This window comes from Manis pentadactyla, chromosome 15, assembly GCF_030020395.1.
Source record: "Manis pentadactyla isolate mManPen7 chromosome 15, mManPen7.hap1, whole genome shotgun sequence".
NCBI classification, from domain to species: domain Eukaryota; kingdom Metazoa; phylum Chordata; class Mammalia; order Pholidota; family Manidae; genus Manis; species Manis pentadactyla.
This window is the reverse complement of record NC_080033.1, coordinates 33476157-33499938: the sequence shown is the minus strand read 5'-3', so window position 1 is coordinate 33499938 and position 23782 is coordinate 33476157. Positions and strand designations below refer to the sequence as shown.

Here is a 23782-nt window from a genome sequence, read left to right as displayed (position 1 = left end):
TGAAATGTCCAGGATATAATAAAAATTTCTATAGAAACAGGGAAATGTGATTAATTCTGAAAAGAAAAACCAGTCAACAAATCCCAACCCTAACAGGACCTAGATAATGGAGTTATCAAAGATTTTAAAGCAACAATATAACAATGTGAGATAAAGGTAAACACTTCTGAAATAAATGGAAAGATAGACTTCAGCAGAAAAACACCAACTGTAAAGAACCAAGTGGAAATTTAGAACTGAAAATGAAGACTATAATTTTTGAAATTAAAAAAAAATATTCATTGTATGGGTGCAATGGGAGAATGTAGATGATTCAGAAAAGTAAGTAAACTTAAAGATAACTCAGTAGAAACTATTCAGTCTGAAGTAATGAGAAAAAGACTTGAAAAATTAATAGAGCCTCAGGGACCTATGGTACAGTTTCAGAAGGCCTAAAATTCATGTCACTCAAGTCTCAGAAGGAGAAGAGGAAGGGATAGTTACAGAAAAAATATTTGAAGAAATAATTGCTAACAATGTCCTAAATTTGGTGAAAGACATAAATTTACAAATCTAAGAAGCAGCAACTACCAAAGAAGATAAAAATGAAAAACAAGGCCTACACACATCAAAATCAAACAACTTAAAACCAAAGATTGAAAATCTTGAGATCTGACAGAGAAAAATGATGCATTTTGTGTAAGGGAACAACTATTGGAATGACTGTGAATTTCTCCAGAAATCATCAAAGCCAAAGACAGTGCATCAAAAATCTTTAATTGCTTAAAAAAGAAAAGAAAACCTGTGAACCTCAGAATTTTGTATTCAAAAAAAGTCTTTCAGAGCAAAAGGGCAAAATAAATACATACCCTTATGAAGACAAACAGAATTTGTTGCCTGTCAACTTGCTATAAAATAAGTGCTAAAGGAAGTTCTTTAGATAACAGAGAAATAATTCTACAAAGAATCTAGAAACTTCATGAAGGAAACCAAATAAATGGTAAATATCTGGATAAATGTAAACCTTTTTACCAACATCAGGAACAAAAGAGGATATCACAGACCCCACTAACAGTAAAAAGAATAATAATAAGATACAGTGAACAGCTTTATACCCCAAAATAAGATGACTTGGATGAAATGGACAGATTCCTTAAAAGCCACAAGCTGCCCAAACACATCTAAGAAGAAATATGTAACTTGAATGGCCATATATTTATACAAAAATATTAAAATTTTCTCTTCCAGGAAATAAAAAAGGAGGAAACACTTCTAAACTCCTAAGACCAGCATTACCCTGATACCACCACACAAAGACATTATAAAGAAATTACTGACCAGTATTCCTCTATGGTATTGTTATTTATAATAAGAAATAAGTGTTTGGTCTTCATCACCATTTCTGGCACAGAGCTCCCAAAATCCTTGGTCTTTTCTGAGTGATTAGAGCATTAGGAGCATCTTTTGTCCTCATCCTGAAACACTCCTAAAAATGTTTCCAGGCCATAAAAGTGAAATGGGTGTCTTATTATTCATAACTAGCTCCTTTCAACGATAGCTAAGTCTATGTTAATTAGGTAACCTTTGAAAATCTGCTAAAGATGGGGACTGGTTACCAGGGGAACCAACCATGAATGGAGAGTTGAACTTTTAGTCCCACCCCCTGATTTCTGGGGAGGAGAAAGGGGCTAGAGATTGAATCAGTCACCAATGGCCAATCATTTAATCAATAGTGTATGTGTAAGAGCCTCCATAAAAATTCAAAAAGAGGGTGTTCAGAGAGCTTCCAAGTTGAAAACCAGAGTGCTCCCACATGCTATTGTTCTAGACCCCAAACCCCAACGGGACAAAAGCTGCTTTGTTCAAGACCTCATCCTATGTCTCTCTCCATCTGATTATTGATCCATATCCTTTATTATTTTTTATACCTGGTAATAAACCAGATATATGGTGAGTAAACTGGTTTCCTGAGTCCTTTAAGCTGCTAGCAAATTAATTGAACCCAACAAGGGAACCATGGAAACCTTTGATTTACAGTCATTCAGATAAAATCACAGGTGACAGCCTGAACTTGTTGGTGTCCAAAGTGGAGGACAGTCTTGTGGGACTGAGTCCCCAACCCTTGGAACTTGATGCTGTCTCTGGGTAGATAGTGTCAGAATTGAGTTGACTTGTAGGACACCCAGCTGGTTCCAAGAATTGCTTGGTGGTGTGGAGGTGTTACCAGAATCATTGCTCCAGAAAGTAGAGGCAAAAATCCTCAACAAAATATTAGCCAGTCTAATCCAGCAATTTATAAAAAATTTAATACTTTTACATGATCACAACCAAATATAATCACAACCAATTGTGTTTATTCCATTAATGCAAGACTGGTTCAACATTTGAAAAATCAATGTAATTCACCATATAAATAGACTAAAGAGGAAAAGCTCCATGATCATCTCAATTTGTTAAAAAAGTAAGTACCCATTCATGATAAAAGTCTCGGAAAAATAAAAATAGAGCATAACTTCTCTAACCTGGTAAAGGGCACCTATAAAAACCTACAGCTGACACCATACTTAATGGTGAAAATCTGAATGCCTTCCCCCTCAAAATTAGTAGCAAGGTAACTGATTCAACACCATACTGGAAGTTGTAGAAGTGCTAAAGGGTAGACTTTAGTCATCAAGACAGTGTGGTACTGAGAGGACAGACACATAGATCAGTGGAGCAGAATAGAATCCAGAAATAGATCCATACCAATATAGTTAACTGATTAATTTTTTAGAGATACAAAGGAGAAAGGATAGTCTAACAAGTGGTACTGGAACAATTGTATAGCCATATGCCAAAACTAAAAAAAAAATGACCTACACCTAATTCGTTATACAAAAATTAACTCAAAATGAATCATAAACATAAGCATAAAATCATAAAGCTCTTAGAAGAGTATAGGAGAAAATTTTTTTGACCTTGGTCTAGTCAGAGAGTTCCTAGGTACAACATCAAGGGAGAATCCATAAAAGAAAAATTTACAAATTGAACCTCATTAAAATTCAGACTCTCTCTGTAAAAGACATGGAGTGAAGAAAAAAAGCCACCAACTGGGAGAAAATCTTTGCAAATCACTTGCTGAAAGACTTCTTTAATCCAGAACTCAAAAGTTGTCAATAAGGAACTCCCCAATTTAAAAATGGTTAGGAGATTTGAACAGAGACTTCACCAAAAAGATTTAACATTATAAAAATTCAAATTAAAAGCACAATAAGCTTGACAGAAAAGAGATGGCAGAGTAGAAAGGCAAGGCGGAAAACCACCTCCAACAAACACATAAAGCAACTACAGCAAATACAACTAAACCTGAAACCAACCTGAAGACTACAGAACAGACCACCTACGCTTGGTGAAGAAGAAAAGACTGCACAGAAAAGGGTGAAGTGGCAGAGCCACCATCTGGTTGGACCCAACTCCTCTCCTCATCCCAGACCACAGGTGGGAGGAAGAGGAATGGAGTGGGAAAGCGTCAGGTACCCAGGATCTCTGCACACCTGACCCTGGAGATCTGCTCTAGGAACACGAGTCCTCACTGCTTTGAGTTCTAGTGATTGGCGGGCCTGGACACCAGGGCCAACACTGGATGGCTGAGACTCCAACTGCTTGTGGAGGACAGGCATGCTCCACCAGTCCTGCTGAAACCCAAAGCAGAGGTGGAAGTTTGAAAGGTTTGTAGCAGTGGGAGGAATGCCAGAGGGACAAGGATGGATGGAGCTGTCTCCACAGGAGAATAGGCAGGTGGAAAATACCTCCCCAGACCTCTGTCAGCCCAACAGGCCAGGTGCTCATGGGAGCCCCAGGCACTCCATCTCCCCTCACTGGCAGTTCATCCATATAGTGAAATTATTCAGCAATAAAAAGGGGTGAACAATTGGTACATGCAGTAAAACAGAGATTCTCAAATGCTTCATGCTTAGAGAAAGAATGCAGACTCATTACATACTGTGTGATTTTATTTATATGAAGTTCTGTTAAAGCTAAACTGTAGGACAGGAAAAGATCATTGTTTGCTAGGAATCAAGATCGGAGATGGATTTTGACTGCAAAGAAGCAGCATGAGAGAATTTGGAGACAGATGATGGGATTGTCCTTTATAGCCACACGACTAAGCTTTTGTCAAAGAATTTTACTATATGTAACTTGAATAAGGACCTAGTGTCTTGACATGACAAAGTGTCAGCAAGGACTGAGTAATGGAAATGTTCTTAACTTGCTTTAGAAGAATAAACTGCCACAACCACTGTGGAAAGCCTTTTGGCATGCTCTGGTAAAGCTGAAAATGGTCATGTCCTACAACACAACAACTACACTTCCAGATACATAGCCAAATGAAATCATCATACATGAGCATAATGAGAATACAAGAATGTTTACTACAGTACTATTGAACATATGAAAATGCAGGAGCAAGCTAACTGTCCAAAAGGAGAAGGGATAAAGATTAATAAAAAAAATTTTTTGAATACAAAACTGCACTGTGTATTTTTATAGATACATAATTATGAAAATATAAAAATGTGCATAGGAGTTATAAAAATTAAACTCAGGGTTTGTAGGAAAGATAATGGGACCATAGTATTCACCTTTATCTGTAACACTGTAGTTTTTATCTTTTTATTTGACAATATTTAATAATTAAGTATTTAAATGTTTAAGAAATTAAATATTTCTTAGATCTTGCTCTTTTTTGAAATATTTCATAAGGAAATAATTCTATATTCATGAATATTTTAGTGTTATCTGAAATATTAAATATTAGACAGTATTATACTTAATAAAAGTAAATCTTTTTAAAAGTTAAAAACCAATAAATATTACACAGTTGACATAGGCATTTGGTCAATTTTTTCTTTTGTTTATTTAATTGATATACACTATTACCTTAGTTTCAAGTATACAACACAGTGGTTCATGCAATTACCCACATTACCAAATCCTCACACCCAACAGTACAGCTACTATCTGTCAACACAAAAAGATGTTACAGAATCAATGACTATATTGTCCATGCTGTACTACCATCCCTCTGTCCAACATATATTATGATTGAGAATTTTTGTGCTCTTTTATCCCCCTCACCCTCGAGGGCCCTCTCACCTACCCCAGTCCCTCTCCCATGGTAACACTAGTCCCTTCTCAGTATCTATGAGTCTACTGCTGTTTTGTCCCATTTTACTTTGTTTTTATATTCCACAAATAAGTGAAATCGTATGGTATTAGTTTTTCTCTGCCTAGCTTATTTCACTGAGCATAGCACCCTCTAGATGCATCCATGTTGTTGCAAATGTCAGGATTTCTTTTCTTTTTATGGCTGAATAATACTCTATTGTGTTATGAATCACATGTTTTATCCATGCATGTATTGATGGAAACAGGTTGCTTCCATATCTTGGCTATTGCAAATAATGTGCAATAAACATAGGGGTGCATATATCTTTTTTGATCAGGGATTTTGTTTTCTTCAGGTAAATTCTTTAGACATGAAATTGCTGGGTCAAATGGTATTTCTGTTTTTAGTTTTTTGAGGAGTCTCCATTCTGCTTTCCATAATGGTTGAACCAATTGACATTCCCACCTACAGTGGGGTTCCCATTTCTCCACATCCTCGCTAACGCTTGTTATTTCTTGTCTTTTGGAGAGTGGCCATTCTGACTGCTGTGAGGTGACATCTCATTGTAGTTTTGATTTGCATTTCCCTGACGATTAGCGATGTGGAGCATCTTTTCAAGTGCCTGTTGGCCATCTGTATTTCTTTGGAGAAATGTCTGTTCAGGTCCTCCCCCCATTTTTAAATTGGGTTATTTGTTTTTTTTTGGTGTTGAGGTATATAAGCTCTTTATGTATTTTAGATGTTAACCCCTTATCAGATAAATCATTTATGAATATATTCTCCCATACTGTAAGATGTCTTTTTGTTCTGTTGATGGTGTCTTTTGCTGTACAGAAGCTTTTTAGTTTGCTATAATACCACTTGCTCATTTTTTATTTTGGTTTCTTTGCCTGAGGAGATGTGTCAAGTAAAAAATTGCTCCTATTTGTGTTCAAGAGATTTTACCTCTGTTTTCTTCTAAGAGTTTTAAGTTTCATGTCTTTCTTTAGGTCTTTTGTCCATTTTGAGTTTACTGTTGTGTATGGAGTTAAATAGTAATCCAGTTCCATTCTCTCACATGTAGCTGTCCAGTTTTCCTAACACCAGTTATTGAAGAGACTTTTTCCCATTGTATGTTCATGGCACCTTTATCATATATTACTTGACCATATATGCATAGGTATATATTTGGTCTCTCTGTTCCATTGATCTGTGGGTCTGTTCTTGTGCCAGTACGCTATTTTGATTACTGTAGCTTTGTAGTATAGCTTGAAGTCAGGGAGCATTGTATCCCCAACTTTATTGTTCTTCCTTAGGATTGCTTTGGCTATTCAGTCTTTTGTGGTTCCATATGAATTTTAGAACTGTTTGTTCTAGTTCATTGAAAAATGCTGTTGGAGTTTTGATGGGAATTGCATTGAATCTGTAAATTGCTTTGGGCAGGATGGTCATTTTGACAATATTAGTTCTATCTATCCATGAGCATGGGGTAGATTTCCACTTATTTGTGTCTTCTTTAATTTCTCTCATGAGTGTCTTATAGTTTTCAGAGCATAGGTCTTTCACCTTCTTGGTTAGGTTTGTTCCTAGGTATTTTATTCTTTTTGATGAAGTTGTTAATGGAATTGTTTTCTTGGTTTCTCTTTCTGCTAGTTCATTGTTAGATTATAGGAATACAACAGATTTCTGTGTATTAATTTTGTATCCTGCAACTTTGCTGAATCCAGTTATTAGTTCAGATAGTTTTTTGGTGGAGTCTTTAGGGTTTTCTGTGTATAATATCATGTCATCTGCAAATGGTGACACTTTAACTTCTTCCTTATTTATTTGGATGCCTTTTATTGTTTAGTGTTTTCGGACTGCCATGGCTGGGACTCTGTTGAATAAAAGTGGTGAGAGTGGACATCCTTGTCCTCTTCCTGATCTTAGAAGAAAAGCTTTCAGCAGCTTTTCACCAGTACATATGATGTTAGCTGTGGGCTTGTCTTATATGGCATTATATTGAGGTATGTACACTCTATGCCCATTTCATTGAGAGTTTTTATCGTGAATGAATGTTGAATTTCATCAAATGGCTTTTCAGCATCTATTGAGATGATCATGTGGTTTTTATCCTTTTTGTTAATGTGGTGTATGATATTGATTAATTTACAGATATTATACCATGTATCCCTGAAACAAAACCCACTTGGTCATTATGGATGATCCTTTTGATATATATTTGAATTCAGTTTGTTATTAATTTGTTGAGAATTTTTACATCTATGTTCATCAGGGATATTGGTCTCTAATTTTCTTTTTTTATGTGTGTGTGGTATCATTGCCTACTTTTGGTATTAGAGTGATGCTGGCCTCATAGAATGAGTTTGAAAATATTCCCTCCTCTTCTGCTTTTTGGAATACTTTAAGAAGGATGGGTATTAGGTCTTCTTTAGGTGTTTGGTAGAATTCAGCTGTGAAGCCTTCAGGTTCTGGTATCTTGTTTTTGGGGGGATTTTTGATCACCAATACTAGTTTATTGATGGTAATTGCTCTGTTCAGAGTTTTCTGTTTCTTTATGGGTCACTTCTTGGAAGGTTGTATTTTTCTAGTATGTTGTCCATTTCCTCTAGGTTGTCCAATTTATTGACATATAAATTTTCATCATATTCTCTAATAATTCTTTTTATTTCTGTGGTATCTGTTGTGACTTCTTTGGTTCTGATTTAATTTATTTGTATGCTCTCCTTTTTCTTGATAAGTCTGGCTAGAGGTTTATCTGTTTAATTTCTCAAAGATTCAGCTCTTAATTTCATTAATTTTTTCTATTGTTTTATTCTTCTCCATGTTATTTATTCCTGTTCTGATCTTTATTATGTCTCTCCTTCAACTAACTTTGTTTAATTTGTTCTTCTTTTTCTAGTTTCTTTGATTGTGAGTTTAGACTGCTTATTTAGGATTGTTCTTCTTTCTTGAGGTAGGCCTGATTTGCTATGTACTTCCCTCTTAGAACAGCTTTTGTGGCATCACACAAATATTGGACTTATATTTTTGTTTTCACTGGTCTCCATGTATTGCCTTATTTCTGTTTTAATTTGGTCATTGATCCATTGATTATTTAGAAACATTTTGTTTAGCATCCACATGTTTGTTGGATTCTCTATTTTCTTTGTGTAATTTATTTGTAGTTTCATACCATTGTGGTCTGAGAAGTTGCTTGATAAAATTTCAATCTTCTTGAACTTCTTGAAGCTCTTTTTGTAGCCTAGTATGTGATCTATTTTGGGAAATGTTCCATGTACACCTAAGAAAAGTGTGTATCCTACTGCCTTTGGGTGGAATGTTCTATAGATGTCTGTTAAGTCCATCTGATCTAATGTGTTGTTCAGTGCCTCTGTTTCCTTATTTATTTTCTGTCTGGTTGATTTATTGATGTGAGTTGTGTGTTAAAATCTTCTACAATGAATGTTTTGTAATCTGTTTCCCCATTTAATTCCTTTAGTATTTGTTTTACATATTTAGATGTTGGTTGTGTATATCTTTACAATGGTTATATCCTCTTGTTGGACTGACCCCTTTTTCATTATGTAATATCTCTCTTTGTCTCTTGTTACTTTCTTTGTTTTGAAGTGTATTTTGTCTGATATAAGTACTGCTACTCCTGCTTTTTTCTCCCTATTATTTGATGAAATATATTTTTCCATCCCTTCACTTTCAGTCTGTGTATGTCTCTGGGTCTGAAACGAGTCTCCTATAGACAGCATATAGACGGGTCTTGTTTCTTTATCCATTCTTCCACTCTCTGTCTTTTGACCGGTGCATTCAGTCCATTTACATTTAAGGTATTTTTAGGTATGTACCTATTGCTATTTTATTAATTGTTTCTTGTTTGATTTTATAGATCCTTTCTCTTCCTTTCTTCCTCTCTTATACTCTTCTCTTGTTATTTGATGGTTTTCTTTAATGTTGTGCTTGGCTATATCTATTTTTTATTTTTTGTGTATCTATTATAGGTATAGGTAGATGGGTACCAAAGGCTCAAGGATAGCCTCCTGACTATAAAGCAGTCTACATTAAGTTGCTGATTGCTCAATTTCAAACACAATCTAAATGTTCTTTTTTTCTTCTTCCTCTTCCACACTTCAGGTATTAGATGTCATAATCAAAACTGTTTAGCCTTAGGAACATTTCCATCTATTGCAGTCCCTTTAATATACTCTGTAATGCTGGTTTTATTATAAATTCTTTGAGCCTTCATTTATCTGGAAATTGTTTAATCCCTTCTTCAAATTTAAATGATAATATTACCAGGTAGAAGATTCTTGGTTGAAGGTCCTTCTGTTCCAGTACATTAAATATTTCCTGCCACTCTCTTCTGGCCTATAAAGTTTTTGCTGAGAAGTCTGCTGCTAGCCTGATGTGGTTTCCCTTGTAAGTAATCTTTTCTCTCTCTCTGTCTTCACTACTCTCTCCTTATCCTTAATCTCTGCCATTTTAATTATTATATGTCTCCGTGTTGTCATCATAGGGTTCCTTTTGTTAGGGGCTGTCTGAGTTTCCATGACCTGAGTGTCTAGTTACTTCCCCAAATTGGGGAAGTTTTTAACAATTATTTCCTCAAAGACACTTTTTATCCCTCTGTCTCTTCTTTTGGTACCTCTATCATGGAAATATTTTGGTTTGGATTAGCCACACAGCTCTCTTATTCTTTCATTCCTAGAGATATTTTTCTCTCTCTGCTTCTCAGCTTCATTGTTTTTGTTTTCTCTAATTTCCATCTCATTGAATGTCTCCTCTACTTGCAGCAATTTGTTATTTATTCCCTCTATTTTGTGTTTCATTTCAGTTACTGTATTCTTCAGCTCTTGTATCTCTTTGTTGAAGTCCTCTCTGAGATCTTTAATACATTTCTGCAGATCAGTGAGGATATTTATGAATTTTACTTTGAAATATTTATCAAGAAGATTAGTGATCTCCATTTCATTTCACCCTTTCTGGTATCTTATCCTATAGTTTTGTTTGGAACATATTCTCTGTCTCCTCATTTTGTCAGAATTTCTGAGTTTTTTCCTATGTATTAGATGGATCTGCTATGCTTCCTGATTGAGAGAGTAATGTTTTATGAAGAAGGCATCCTGTGGTACCCAGAAGCTCAGGACTCTTTCCTCTCCAGTGCCTTCTTCTTTGCTGTGGAGTTCCAGCTGCTGTTGGTGGGCATTGTGCAGGATCGCCTTTACTGTCTTCCAGCAATGGTTTATCTCAGTCAGCTGAGGCCATGATTTGCCTCGGCTGGGCCTACGTGATCAGAGCAGTGGTTTCTGCTGGGATAATTGTGGGTGGGGCAGTTGCAGGGTGAGTTATGCAATGGCAGCATGCATGGACACAGACTGGTGGCAAGTCACCCAGTTGCAGACCCTGGGGTGCTCAGTAGTGGCAGCAAGACATGCAGTGTGAGAGTGTGTGGGCACACAGAGAGTTCTGTGGTGTGCACAGTGACAGTAGCAAATTGTGTGCTGGGAGAGTGTGGGAGGGTTTAGGCAGTGAGTCACTCAGTGGATGTCCCCATGGGCTCACAGTGGCAGTGCAACATGCATGGTGGTGGGGCCATGTGGGCAAGCACGGTAGCCAGTTGGATGGTGGGAGGATGCTCAGGAAGCGGAGGCAGCTATTCATGCAACAGCAACTGGTCCTGCGTACACCCCCTAGCAGCAGCAAGGCACAACAGCGCCGGGCGTGGTCACCCATGGGGCAGAAGGAACTTTTGGAGCTGGCTCCTGCAGGCCCCTCCCTAGTTGCACTGAAACAGGGACATGAAAGCAGGAAGAGTATCCCTGTGCCTGCCAGGCAGCAAAGTCAGATACTCTGGGCCGAGTGGGTTGGCATGTTGTTGGCACACACAGGGAGGTGCCTCTAGACTGAGCCACCAGTGAGGGGAATGGAGCACTCCTGAGAGTGCTTGATCTGCTAGACTGAGGGAGGGTTTTGGAGGTATCATCTACCTGCCCTTTTGCCTAAAGAGACAGCCCCATCCAAACCACTCTCCTCTAGCTCCCTTCCCACTGCTGGCAAGTCTTTCAAACTGCTGCCTCTGTGTTGGGTCTTGGTGGGACCACAGGAGTATGGCTGTCCTCCGCAGGCGGCTGGTGTCTCAGCCTCCCAGAGTGTTCCAGTTGTCCCCAGTGTCCAGTCCTGCTAATCCCCAGAACCCAATGCAATGTGGACTTGTACTCCTGGGGCAGATCTCCATGGCCAGGTGTGTAGAATTCCTGGGCTCTATTATTCCTCTTCCTTCCACCTATGGGCTGGGATGGGGGAAGGGATGGGGTCCTACTTGGTCACAGCTTTGCCTCTTTACCCTTTTCTCTGTGGTCGTCTTTTCTCCAGGTGTAAATGGTGTGTTCTGCAGTCTTCAGTTTGCTTTCAGGTTTAGTTGAATTTGCTTTAGTTGCTGCCTCTGTGGGGGATGGGGGGTAGGTTTCCATCTTGCCTTCCTACTCCATCATCTTGAGGCTCAATTTTTTTTAATTGTGCTAAACTAAATGAGTAAATGGATTATTTTATTTAAGACATGAAAAAAAGACCACCATAACCCTTTAAAATACTCAAAATGCATGAAATTAATGGTTTATGTTCAAGAAAAAAGCCACTTCTAAATATGTGCACAAAAAAAAAGGCATTGTTTGAGTATGCAAGTTGTGTTTTAGTCCATTGTAATCAGTGGCCTGTCCATAAAAATAGTGGCTTTCTGATGATTTCATTGCATTTCTGTTGGGGCATTCAGAGGCTCCAATAAATAGCTTCCCTTTTCTCCACTGGAGTTATGAACCATTTGAGAATGTACAGATTTAGAATTGTTCTTTCATTACAGCAAAAGCTAAGGGAAACAGCTTAATGAGAGAGTTAAATTAGACTTGCTTGTTCCACCTCCCACCTAAGTCTAGGTGACTATCTCACTCCAAGGAGATTCAGCATCAACAGAAGAGACCCACTTCCCGGTCACTGTTACCTACTCACTGGTCCATAGAAAGAAGGAAATAAAAAGAGGCCAAATCCTCCACCATCCAAGTAACTCACTCACTGGGAAGGGAATAAGAGTCAGGTAAGAGGCCAAGAGGGCTAGTGAAAGATCTCTCATGCAGTCTGGGAAAGAGATTACTTGTGACCCTCCACCCATTTCAATTTGTCAGAGTCATATAGTTAGAAATATTTTCTGAAAATTAATTGAACTAAACTTCAATATTTAGCTGTACCCCATAATAGAAAAGAATATCCTTCTTTTCAAATGACTTATCTTAAAACTTTTTGACTTGAAAAATTATATCTTTAAAGAGCATTTACTGTGGCCTTTACAGTTCCATGCTTCTTTGGATTAAAGAAAAAGAATAAATACTTCAGATTTATTGGTGGTTTTCCTGATATTTAGCTCTATCAATTCATACTTTTCTTAAATGTAGTCACTTATTCATTACTGGCTATGAGCAAGACTTATACTGGATATAATTAGTATATGACCTTCTCATTGGAAGACCTTACAAACTAATGTGGAAGATGTAATTAAAGTATTAGTGATACTTGCTGCCACAGAACCACGGCAGAGTATTTTGGTTATATAAGTAATGGAGAAAATAATAGATGATAGATTCAAGAAAACATTGCTTCTATGTTAAAATGCATTTATGAAGATCTTGTAAAGTTTTTGAAATAGTAATTCTATTTCATTACCAATTTTTCATCATTCTCATGTAAGTGGCAAACTGCTGATTTAAAACAAGCCAACTTGGTCAAATTTTAACTCTTTCAACTGTACTTTTTAGCTGTTCACTTGCAGTTTTTAGGGGAAAATAATACCTGACATTTTCATTTTATGCAGCCCTTAAAATTAAAAGATAAGGGAGGAGCCAAGATGGCAGTGTGAGTAGGGCAGCAGAAATCTCCTCCCAAAACCATATATATTTTTGAAAATACAGCAAATACAACTATTCCTAAAAGACAGACCAGAAGATAGAGTACAACAGCCAGGCTACATCCACACCTGCGAGAACCAGCACCTCACGGAGGGGGTAAGATACAAGCAGCGGCCCGGCAGGACCCGAGCGCGGCCCCCACCCCAGCTCCCCGGTGGGAGGAGAGGAGTTGGAGTGGGGAGGGAGTGGGAGCCCAGGACTGCTAAATACCCAGCCCTAGTCATCCGCACAAGGAGTGCAGACACACAGTGTGTGGTGTGCTGGATACTAGGGAAATGGAACAGTAAAACCTGCAAGCTGGTTCCCACAGCCAGCACCCCGGGGACAAAAGAAAACCGGGTGGTTTTTGAAAGTCTTAAAGGGACAGGAGCCTCACAGCTGGATGGAAGCATCCTGGCACACTCAGCCCAGAAGCTGGGAATCCTGGGGAACTCTGGGCACCCTAAACCCCTGGGCAGTAGCACAGCTCTGAGGCCCCACATGGCAATAAACAGCCTCCTGCCTGTTCCCCCTCTGGCGCAGCCCCGAAATAGAGCAGCAGCCTGAGACTGGCCACGCCCCCAGCAGCCGCACAGACTGGCCACGCCCCCAGCAGCCGCACAGAGCCTCCCCACACCTGCCCAGGCCAGACAGACTCCGTCGGCCCGCAGCTCCCCAGCACAAGCCTCAAGGGATCGCTGTTCTCACAGGACAGAAAGGGACTTTGTTCTCCCAGCTAACACATGTGCCAACTCCCCAAGACTACCTCGATCACCATGAAAGGCAGAATTTGATCCAGACCAGAATCATACAGATGTAACCTGAGAGGGAACCTGGGGAGATAGATTTAACCAATCTTCCTGAAAAAGAATTCAAAATAAAGGTCATAACCATGCTGATGGAGCTGCAGAGAAAAATGCAAGGGCTAACAGATAAAGTTGGGAGGAAGAATACAGAAATAAAACAATCTCTGGAAGGACTTAAAAGTAGAATGGATGAGGTGCAACAAGCCGTTAATGTAATAGAAATGAGAACAGGAACACAGAGAACCTGACACAGAGAGAGATAAAAGGATCTCCATGAATGAAAGAATATGAAGAGAACTGTGTGACAAATCCAAACGGAACAATACCTGCATTATAGGGGTACCAGAAGAAGAAGAAGAGAGAAAAAGGGATAGAAAGTGTACTTGAAGAAAGAATTGCTGAAAACTTCCCCAAACTGGGGGAGGAAATACTCTCTCAGACCATGGAAGCACACACAACTCCCAACACAAGGGACCCAAGGAGGAAAACACCAAGACATATAATAATTAAAATGGTAAAGATCAAGGACAAGGACACAGTATTAAAGGCAGCCAGGGAGAGAAAAAAGGTCACCTACAAAGGAAAATCCATCAGGCTATCATCAGACTTCTCAACAGAAACCTTACAGGCCAGAAGAGAATGGCATGATATATTTCATGCAATGAAACAGAAGGGCCTTGAACGAAGAATACTATATCCAGCACTGTTATCATTTAAATATCAAGGAGGGATTAAACAATTCCCAGACAAGCAAAAGTTGAGAGAATTTGCCTCCCACAAACCACGTCTACAGGGTATTCTAAAGGGACTGCTCTAGATGGAAGCACTCCTAAGGCTAAATAGATGTCATCAGAGAAAATAAAATAACAGCAAAGAAAGCAGACCAATGTAATACTAACTAAAGGCAAAAAATAAAATCAACTACCCACAAAAGCAGTCAAAGGAAACACAAAAGAGCACAAAATAAAACACCTAACATACAAAGAATGGAGGAGGAGGAATAAGAAGGAAGAGAAATAAAGAATCATCAGACTGTGTTTATAATAGCTCAATAAGCAAGTTAAGTTAGATGGTAACATAGTAAAAAAGCTAACCTTGAACCTTTGGTAACCACGAATCTAAAGCCTGTAATGGCAATAAGTACATGTCTATCAATAATCACCCTAAATGTAAATGTCTGAATGCATCAATCAAAAGACACAGAGTAATAGAATGGATAAAAAAACAAGACCCATCTATATGCTGCTTACAAGAGACTCATGTCAAACCCAAAGACATGCACAGACTAAAAGTCAAGGGATGGAAAAAGATATTTCATGCAAACAATAGGGAGAAAAAGCAGTGTTGCAGTACTAGTATCAGACAAAATAGACTTCAGAACAAAGAAAGTAACAAGAGATAAAGAAAGACATCACATAATGATAAGGTGTCAGTCCAACAAGAGAATATAACCATTATAAATATATATGCACCCAATACAGGAGTACCAACATATGTGAAACAAATACTAACAGAATTAAAGGAGGAAATAGAATGTAATGCATTCATTTTAGGAGACTTCAACAAACCACTCACTCCAAAGGACAAATCTACAACACAGAAAATAAGTAAGTGCACAGAGGTGCTGAACAACACACTAGAACAGATGGACCTAACAGACATCTATAGAACTCTACATTCAAAAGCAGCAGGATATACATTCTTCTCAAGTGCACATGGAACATTCTCCAGAATAGACCACATACTAGGCCACAAAAAGAGCCTCAGTAAATTCAAAAAGATTGAAATTCTACCAACCAACTTCTCAGACCACAAAGGTATAAAACTAGAAATAAATCATACAAAGAAAGCAAAAAGGCCCACAAACACATGGAGGCTTAACAACATGCTCCTAAATAACCAATGGATCAATGACCAAATTAAAATAGAGATCAAGCAATATATGGAAACAAATGACAACAACAACACAAAGCCCCAACTGTGGAACACAGCAAAAGCAGTCTTAAGAGGAAAGTATATAGCTATCCAGGCATATGTAAAGAAGGAAGAACAATCCCAAGTGAATAGTCTAAAGTCACAATTATCAAACTTGGAAAAAGAAGAACAAATGAAGCCTAAAGTCAACAGAAGGAGGGACATAATAAAGATAAGAGAAGAAATAAATACAATTGAGAAGAATAAAACAATAGCAAAAATCAATGAAACCAAGAGCTGGTTCTTCGAGAAAATAAACAAAATAGATAAGCCTCTAGCAGACTTATTAAGAGAAAAAGAGAATCAACACACATCAACAGAATCAGAAATGAGAAAGGAAAAATCATGACGGACCCCACAGAAATACAAAGAATTATTAGAGAATACTATGAAAACCTATATGCTAACAAGCAGGAAAACCTAGAAGAAATAGACAACTTTCTAGAAATATACAACCTTCCAAGACTGACCAAGGAGGAAACAGAAAATCTAAACAGACCAATTGCCAGCAATGAAATTGAAGCGGTAATCAAAAAACTACTCAAGAGCAAAATCCCTGGGCCAGATGGATTTACTGCGGAATTTTATCAGACATACAGAGAAGACCCATTATACCCATTCTCCTTAAAGTTTTCCAAAAAATAGAAGAGGAGGGAATAATCCCAAACTCATTCTATGAAGCCAGCATCACCCAAATATGAAAACCAGGCAAAGTCCCTACCAAAAAAGAAAATTACAGACCAATATCCCTGATGAACATAGATGCAAAAATACTCAACAAAATATTAGCAAACCAAATTCAAAAATACATCAAGAGGATCATACACTATGACCAAATGGGATTCATCTCAGGGATGCAAGGATGGTACAACATTAGAAAATCCATCAACATCATCCAGCACATAAACAAAAAGAAAGAAAAAAATCACATGATCATCTCCATAGATGCTGAAAAAGCATTCGACAAATTCAACATCCATTGATGATAAAAACTCTCAACAAAATGGGTATAGAGGTGCAAGTACTTCAACATAATGAAGGCCATATATGATAAACCCACAGCCAACATCATACTGAACAGTGAGAAGCTGAAAGCTTTTCCTCTGAGATCGGGAACAAGACAGGGATGCCCACTCTCCCCACTGTTATTCAACGTAGTATTGGAGGTCCTAGCCATGGCAATGAGACAAAACAAATACAAGGAATCCAGATTGGTAAAGAAGAAGTAAAACTGTCACTATTTGCAGATGACATGATACTGTACATAAAAAACCCTAAAGACTCCACTCCAAAACTACTAGAACTAATATCGGAATAAGCAAAGTTGCAGGATACAAAATTGACACACAGAAATCTGGCTTTCCTACACACTAACAATGAACTAATAGAAAGAGAAATCAGGAAAACAGTTCCATTCACAATTGCATCAAAAAGAATAAAATACTTGGGAATAAACCTAACCAAGCAAGTGAAAAACCTATACCCTGAAAACTATAAGACACTCTTAAGAGAAATTAAAGAGGACACTAACAAATGGAAACTCATCCCATGCTCTTGGTTCAGAAGAATGAATATCTTCAAAATGGCCATCCTGCCCAAAGCAATATACAGATTCAATGCAATCCCTATCAAATTACCAACAGCATTCTTCAACAAACTGGAACAAATAGTTCAAAAATTCATAATGAACCACCAAAGACCGCGAATAGCCAAAGCAATCCTGAGAAGGAAGAATAAAGCGGGGGGAATCTCGCTGCCCAACTTCAAGCTCTACTACAAAGGCACAGTAATCAAGAAAATTTGGTACTGGCACAAGAACAGACCCACAGACCAGTGGGACAGAATAGAGACTCCAGACAACTGAAACATATATGGTCAATTAATGTATGATAAAGGAGCCATGGACATACAATGGGGAAGTGACAGCCTCCTCAACGGTTGGTTTTGGCAAAACTGGACAGCTACATGTAAGAGAATGAAACTGGATAACTGTCTAACCCCATACACAAAAGTAAATTTGAAATGGATTAAAAACCCAAATGTAAGTCATGAAACCATAAAACTCTTAGAAAAAAGCATAGGCAAAAATCTCTTGGACATAAACATGAATGACTTCTTCATGAACATATCTGCCCAGGCAAGGGAAACAAAAGCAAAAATGAACAAGTGGGACTATATCAACCTGAAAAGCTTCTGTACAGCAAAGGACACCATCAATAGAACAAAAAGGTATCCTACAGTATGGGAGAATATATTCATAAATGACAGATCTGATAAAGGGTTGATCCAAAATATATAAAGAGCTCACGCACCTCAACAAACAGCAAATAATCCAATTTAAAAATGGGCAGAGGAGCTGAACACAGTTCTCCAAAGAGGAATTTCAGATGGCCAACAGACACATGAAAAGATGCTCCACATCGCTAGTCATAGGAGAAATGCAAATTAAAACCACAATGAGATATCACTTCACACCAGTAAGGATCACCACCATCCAAAAGACAAACAACAGCAAATGTTGGCGAGGTTGTGGAGAAAGGGGAACCCTCCTACACTGCTGGTGGGAATGTAAATTAGTTCAACCATTGTGGAAAGCAATATGGAGGTTCCTCAAAAAGCTCAAAATAGACATACCATTTGACCCAGGAATTCCACTTCTAGGAATTTATCCTAAGAATACAGCAGCCCAGTTGGAAAAAGATAGGTGCACCCCTATGTTTATCACAGCACTATTTACAATGGCCAAGAAATGGAAGCAACCTAAGTGTCCAAATAGATGAATGGATAAAGAAGATGTGGCACATATACACAATGGAATATTATTCAACCATAAGAAGAAAATAAATCCTACCATTTGCAACAACATGGATGGAGCTAGAGGATATTATGCTCAGTGAAATAAGCCAGGCGGATAAAGACAAGCACCAAATGATTTCACTCATATGTGGAGTATAAGAAAAAAGAAAAAACTGAAGGAACAGAACAGCAGCAGAATCACAGAACCCAAGAATAGACTAACAGTTACCAAAGGGAAAGGGACTGGGGAGGATGGGTGGGTAGGGAGGGATAAGGGGGTGGAAAAAGAAAGTGTGCATTACGATTAGCATGTATAATGTGGCGGGAGGCACGGGGAGGACTGTGCAACACAGAGAAGACAAGTAGTGATTCTACAGCATCCTACTACACTGATGGACAGTGACTGTAATGGGGTTTCTTGGGGGGGACTTGGTGAAGGGGGGAGCCTAGTGAACATAATGTCCTCATGTAATTGTAGAGTAATGATACCAAAATTTTAAAAATGAATCTTTTTCTCTTGGTGCATCAGTGTGAAACTAAGTTTCCACTTTGTTTTACATTGAATTCAAGGGGTGATAAAACCATGCAAAGTAGCAGGTCCCAGTGATTGCCCATACAGTGCTCCTCCTCAGCTCTTGTGAGAAATGAGTAGGACACCAAGGTGTTCACCCTGGAGCACCCCATAGTGTAGTATAAGGACAGCCCTGTTCAGAAAAAAAAATTTAAAGATAAGAATGCCATAGTACTGCTACCTCAGATATAGCAACTAGAACGGGAGTACTCATTAGTTGTCTTTAATGGCATAGAAGGAAATCTTTATTCTTCACTCACTAAAATTTTATTTTAATTGTAGAGTCACATAGCAACTAGCTCTAAAAAGTGACCTGTGTGTGTACATGCATAGAGAAGGCATCCCCAGGGAGTGAGAATATACAGTCTAGAATCAGACCAGCATAGGTTCAAGGTCTTAATCTCTTTGAGCCAATTTCCTCCCTGCCTGTAAAGAATAATATCTGCTTCATTCAGTTCTTTTAGAGATTATGCTCAAAGTCTTTCTAAGCCCACAACCTAAAGATTAGTGCTCTCAGTCTTTCTAAACCTGCAATCTAAAAGAAATCTTAAAAATGGGCAGAGAAATACAAGTACCAAATGATTTCACTCATCTGTGGAGTATAAGAACAAAGAAAAAACTGAAGGAACAAAACAGCAGCAGAATCACAGAACCCAAGAATGGACTAACAGTTACCAAAGGGAAAGGGACTGAGGAGGATGGGTGGGAAGGGAGGGATGGGGGGTGGGAAGAAAGGGGGCATTATGATTAGCATGTATAATGGGGGGGCACGGGGAGGGCTGTGCAACACAGAGAAGACAAATAGTGATTCTACAGCATCTTACTACGCTGATGGACAGTGACTGTAATGGGGTTTGTTGGGGGGACTTGGTGAATGGGGGAGTCTAATAAACATAATGTTCCTTATGTAATTGTAGATTAATGATACCAAAATAAAAAAATGGGTCCAGCATATGTTAAGAAATAATTTAGTGCCAGGTAGCAAGCTGCATATAAGGTTACTTAAAAACATAGGATAATAATACTGCTATTTGGTAACTAGTTGATATCTTCTTGACTGAAAATGTAGACATGTTATTTATGGGGAAAAATCTTAAAACTATTTAAATGTGCAATTGTAGAATAGTGGGTAAATAAATAACAGGACATCATGGAAATGATTATGGTTATGAAGAGTACAGATAATGGTTTTGATGTGTTACAGCAAAAGCAGGATGTACCTTACAATTAAACTTACGTTTTAAAAATAGGAAGAAAACCTGGAAAAAATTGATCACAGTGATTGTCAGAGAAATAACACTATTAATGATTGCTCTATTTTCCCAATTTGTCAGTACCATGAGATAGCTTTTATAAGGAAACTATGTAAGACAGTCATGCCTCATGGAGTAAAAAGTATCTTCTCTTTATAGGAAAGACACAAACTTTAGGATCCCTAATGCTCATTCTGTTGTTAAGACAACCAAAGAAACAACCATTATCCTTTGTTCTTTCAACTACTTAGGCATTAGCCTTTATCTATTGTTTTTCTGTCAGCTGTCAAGCTCAATTCAGTCTACCGCATTGACTGGGTAATAGAACTACAAAATTCATATATGTACCTTTTTAAGAGCAGGGTTTTTTTCTTTGTTTTAATGTTACAGATTTATTTGAGGTTCCTAGATTATCAGATGGAACACTCCAATGAATGCAAGAGAAACTTTGTTGCAGTCTATGATGGAAGCAGTTCTATTGAAAATCTGAAGGCCAAGTTTTGCAGCACCGTGGCCAACGATGTAATGCTGAAAACAGGAATTGGGGTGATACGAATGTGGGCAGATGAAGGTAGTCGGCTCAGCAGGTTTAGAATGCTGTTTACTTCTTTTGTGGAACGTAAGTAAATCCAATAGCACTGAGATTTTTTACATAATTTTGATTTATTCAGAGTACAATTACTGAGACTGCAAGTCACAGAGGATGTAGAAATAGGTAAGTCTTAGTTTCTATTTTCAAAGAATTAACCTGTTATGGGCAAAAAAACAGGTCACTGCATAAATTTCAACATCACATAATTATAAAAATGAAAACACATATTAGAGAGTGCAAAAAGTAAAGAATTCTCTCAAGATTTTCAAAATTAAGAGTAATTGTCAATGGTAGTAATTCAGCTTGGTGAACTAATAATTATGAATCCACCAAACCATTCTCATCAAAGATGTAGATAAGCTGTGTTTTCTTTTTTAACTTTTTAATTTTAAGCTTACAGAAAGTTATAAAAATAGTCCAGAGTTTTCATATGCCATTCATTCAGATTTCCCTAATGTGGTAAAACTGGAAATTAATGTTAGATACAGTATTATTGACCAAGATGGAGACCTTATTCAGATGTCACTAGTTGTACCATTAATGTCCTTTTCCAGTCCAGGTCCACACATTTCCATTTGTTGTCATGTCTGTCTATCTGTGACAGTTCCTCATCTCTAATGATCTTGATGCATTTGAAAGGCACTGGCCAGTTATTCAGTAGCAATGCTCATCATTTGGGGTTTGTCTAATGTTTTCTTATGTATTCAGTTGAGTTTATGCACTATTGTCAAGTATCATTGAAATTATGTTGTGCCTTTATCAGCACATCACATTAGTGAGGTGGGGGTACATAATGTGAAAGTGTGTTAGGTTAACTTTGACCACTGTCTTAGGTGCTGTCTGCTGGGTTTCTCCACTATAAAGTTACTAATTTTTTCCTCTCTAAAAAGTCTCTTTGAAACTATGCAAATATCCTTTTGTTCACTAATTTTAGCATCCATTAATGGTTTCTACCTGTAATAGTTATTATTGCAGTATTTATAGTGATTTTATGTTTCCATCATTCCTTCTACACTTATTAATATAACTTCACAACAAGGAAGAGCAATTCCTCTCCCCTCATTTATTTATTTATATCAGTATGAACTCATGAGTATTTATTTGATTCTATTATTAAATGTATTATATTATTCTATAATACTAACATTATTTTGCTGCTCTAAGCCCCAGCTCTGGCCATTGGGAGCTCCTTCAAGTGCCTCCTGTATCCTCTTGATGTGCTTTTTTTTGAAAAATCACTTCCTTCCTTTCTGTTACCATAGGATGAACTAGGCTCAGCTGGTGTTTCCTGACCCAGCCCTGGAACCAGCCCTTTATCTTTCCTTCCTACAGTGAAAAACCTGGCTCTAATTATCCATGATATATGTGTTGTTCAGTCCTAGTATACATATAAAGTAATCTTAGAATTGCTAGCCTGTATCCCTGGTTAGACATTCCCCAGCAGAGGAAGTTATTTGTGTAGGGCTCCTTTTGTCTTTATCCATTCCATCAAAATAGGCTTTTCAGTTTCTGAGGTTAGTTTCTGCCTCCATTCCTTGTGGTTGTGTGATTCATTTGTAATACACTTAGGTTCATCTGTGACTGTTAGGTCATTTTGTGTTCCCCCTCATCATAGTTACTTTAAACTGTTTTTATTTTTGGAGTACTGGAAATATTTCCATTGTCCACAGAGCAATGCAAGAAGATACACTCAGAGCTGCTCCCTCCTCTGTCAACCCAGCCCCACTCCCCTGCACTTTGCACTCCACTCCTACTCAGTCTCTGCAGGTAGTCAATCATATCAGTTCTAGTGTATCCTTCCTGTATTTCTTTTCACACAAATGAGCTGATACTTGTGTATTTTCCTATATCCTCTTTTTGCTTGAAGGGAAGTGTATTATACTCTTCACACTGCTTCTTTTACTTAACAGTATGTCCTGGAAATCACTTTGTATCAGTTCATAGAAATCATCCTTATTTTTGTAACTGCATAGTAGTACATTTTATATACTTTAGTCAATCTCCTATTTATGGGCATATGGGTTATTTCCAAGATTTTGCAATTACAAGCAGTGTTACAATGAATAATATTATGCATATGTACATATGTGTTTTCATATTCCTGGAGATGTATCCTCAGGATAGATTCCTAGAACTGAGATTGCTAACTTAAAAGGTAAGTCATGTGTTGTTTACTAGATACTGCAAAACATCCTTCCAGAAGGGTTGCCTCTTTCTTGAAAAATTATTGTATAATATATATAACATAAAATTTACCGTCAACCATTTTTACATGTGCGATTCAGTGATATTAAGAACATTCACGATGTTGTGTGACCATCAACACTACCCATTTCCAGAACTTAAGTATTATCCCTTACTGAAACCCCATACCCATTAAATAATAACAACTCTACCATAGCCTCTATTCTTTCTGTCTCCCTGAATTTCCCTATTCTAGGTACCTCATATAAGTGGAATCTGCAATATTTGTCCTTTTGTGTCTGACTTACTTAGCATAATATTTTTAAAAATTTCAGTCATTTTGCAGCTGAATAGTATTCTGTAGTATGTAATACCACATTTTGTTTATCCACTCATCTGCTGATGGACATTTGAGTTGTTTTCCAACTTTTTAGCTATTGTGAATAAAGCTGCTATGAGCATTAGTATGCAAGTTATATATATTATATAACATATAAACTATATAAAGTTATTTGTTTGCATCTGCTTTCAGTTCTTTGGAGTATATATGTACAGGTGGAATTGCTAGATCATTTGG

General features: G+C 37.7%; 1 protein-coding gene across 1 annotated transcript in view; it reads left to right on the top strand.

Moving 5' to 3' along the window:
- The window catches only part of NETO2 (neuropilin and tolloid like 2), a gene marked incomplete at its 5' end in the record, with an annotated part of 60949 nt that overhangs the window by 20245 nt on the left and 16922 nt on the right, over positions 1-23782 (top strand). Inside the window, one exon of the mRNA XM_036927460.2 lies at positions 20820-21048. Within this exon, the coding sequence (XP_036783355.2) occupies positions 20820-21048 (229 nt within the window). The remainder of the gene's footprint in view (positions 1-20819; positions 21049-23782) is intronic.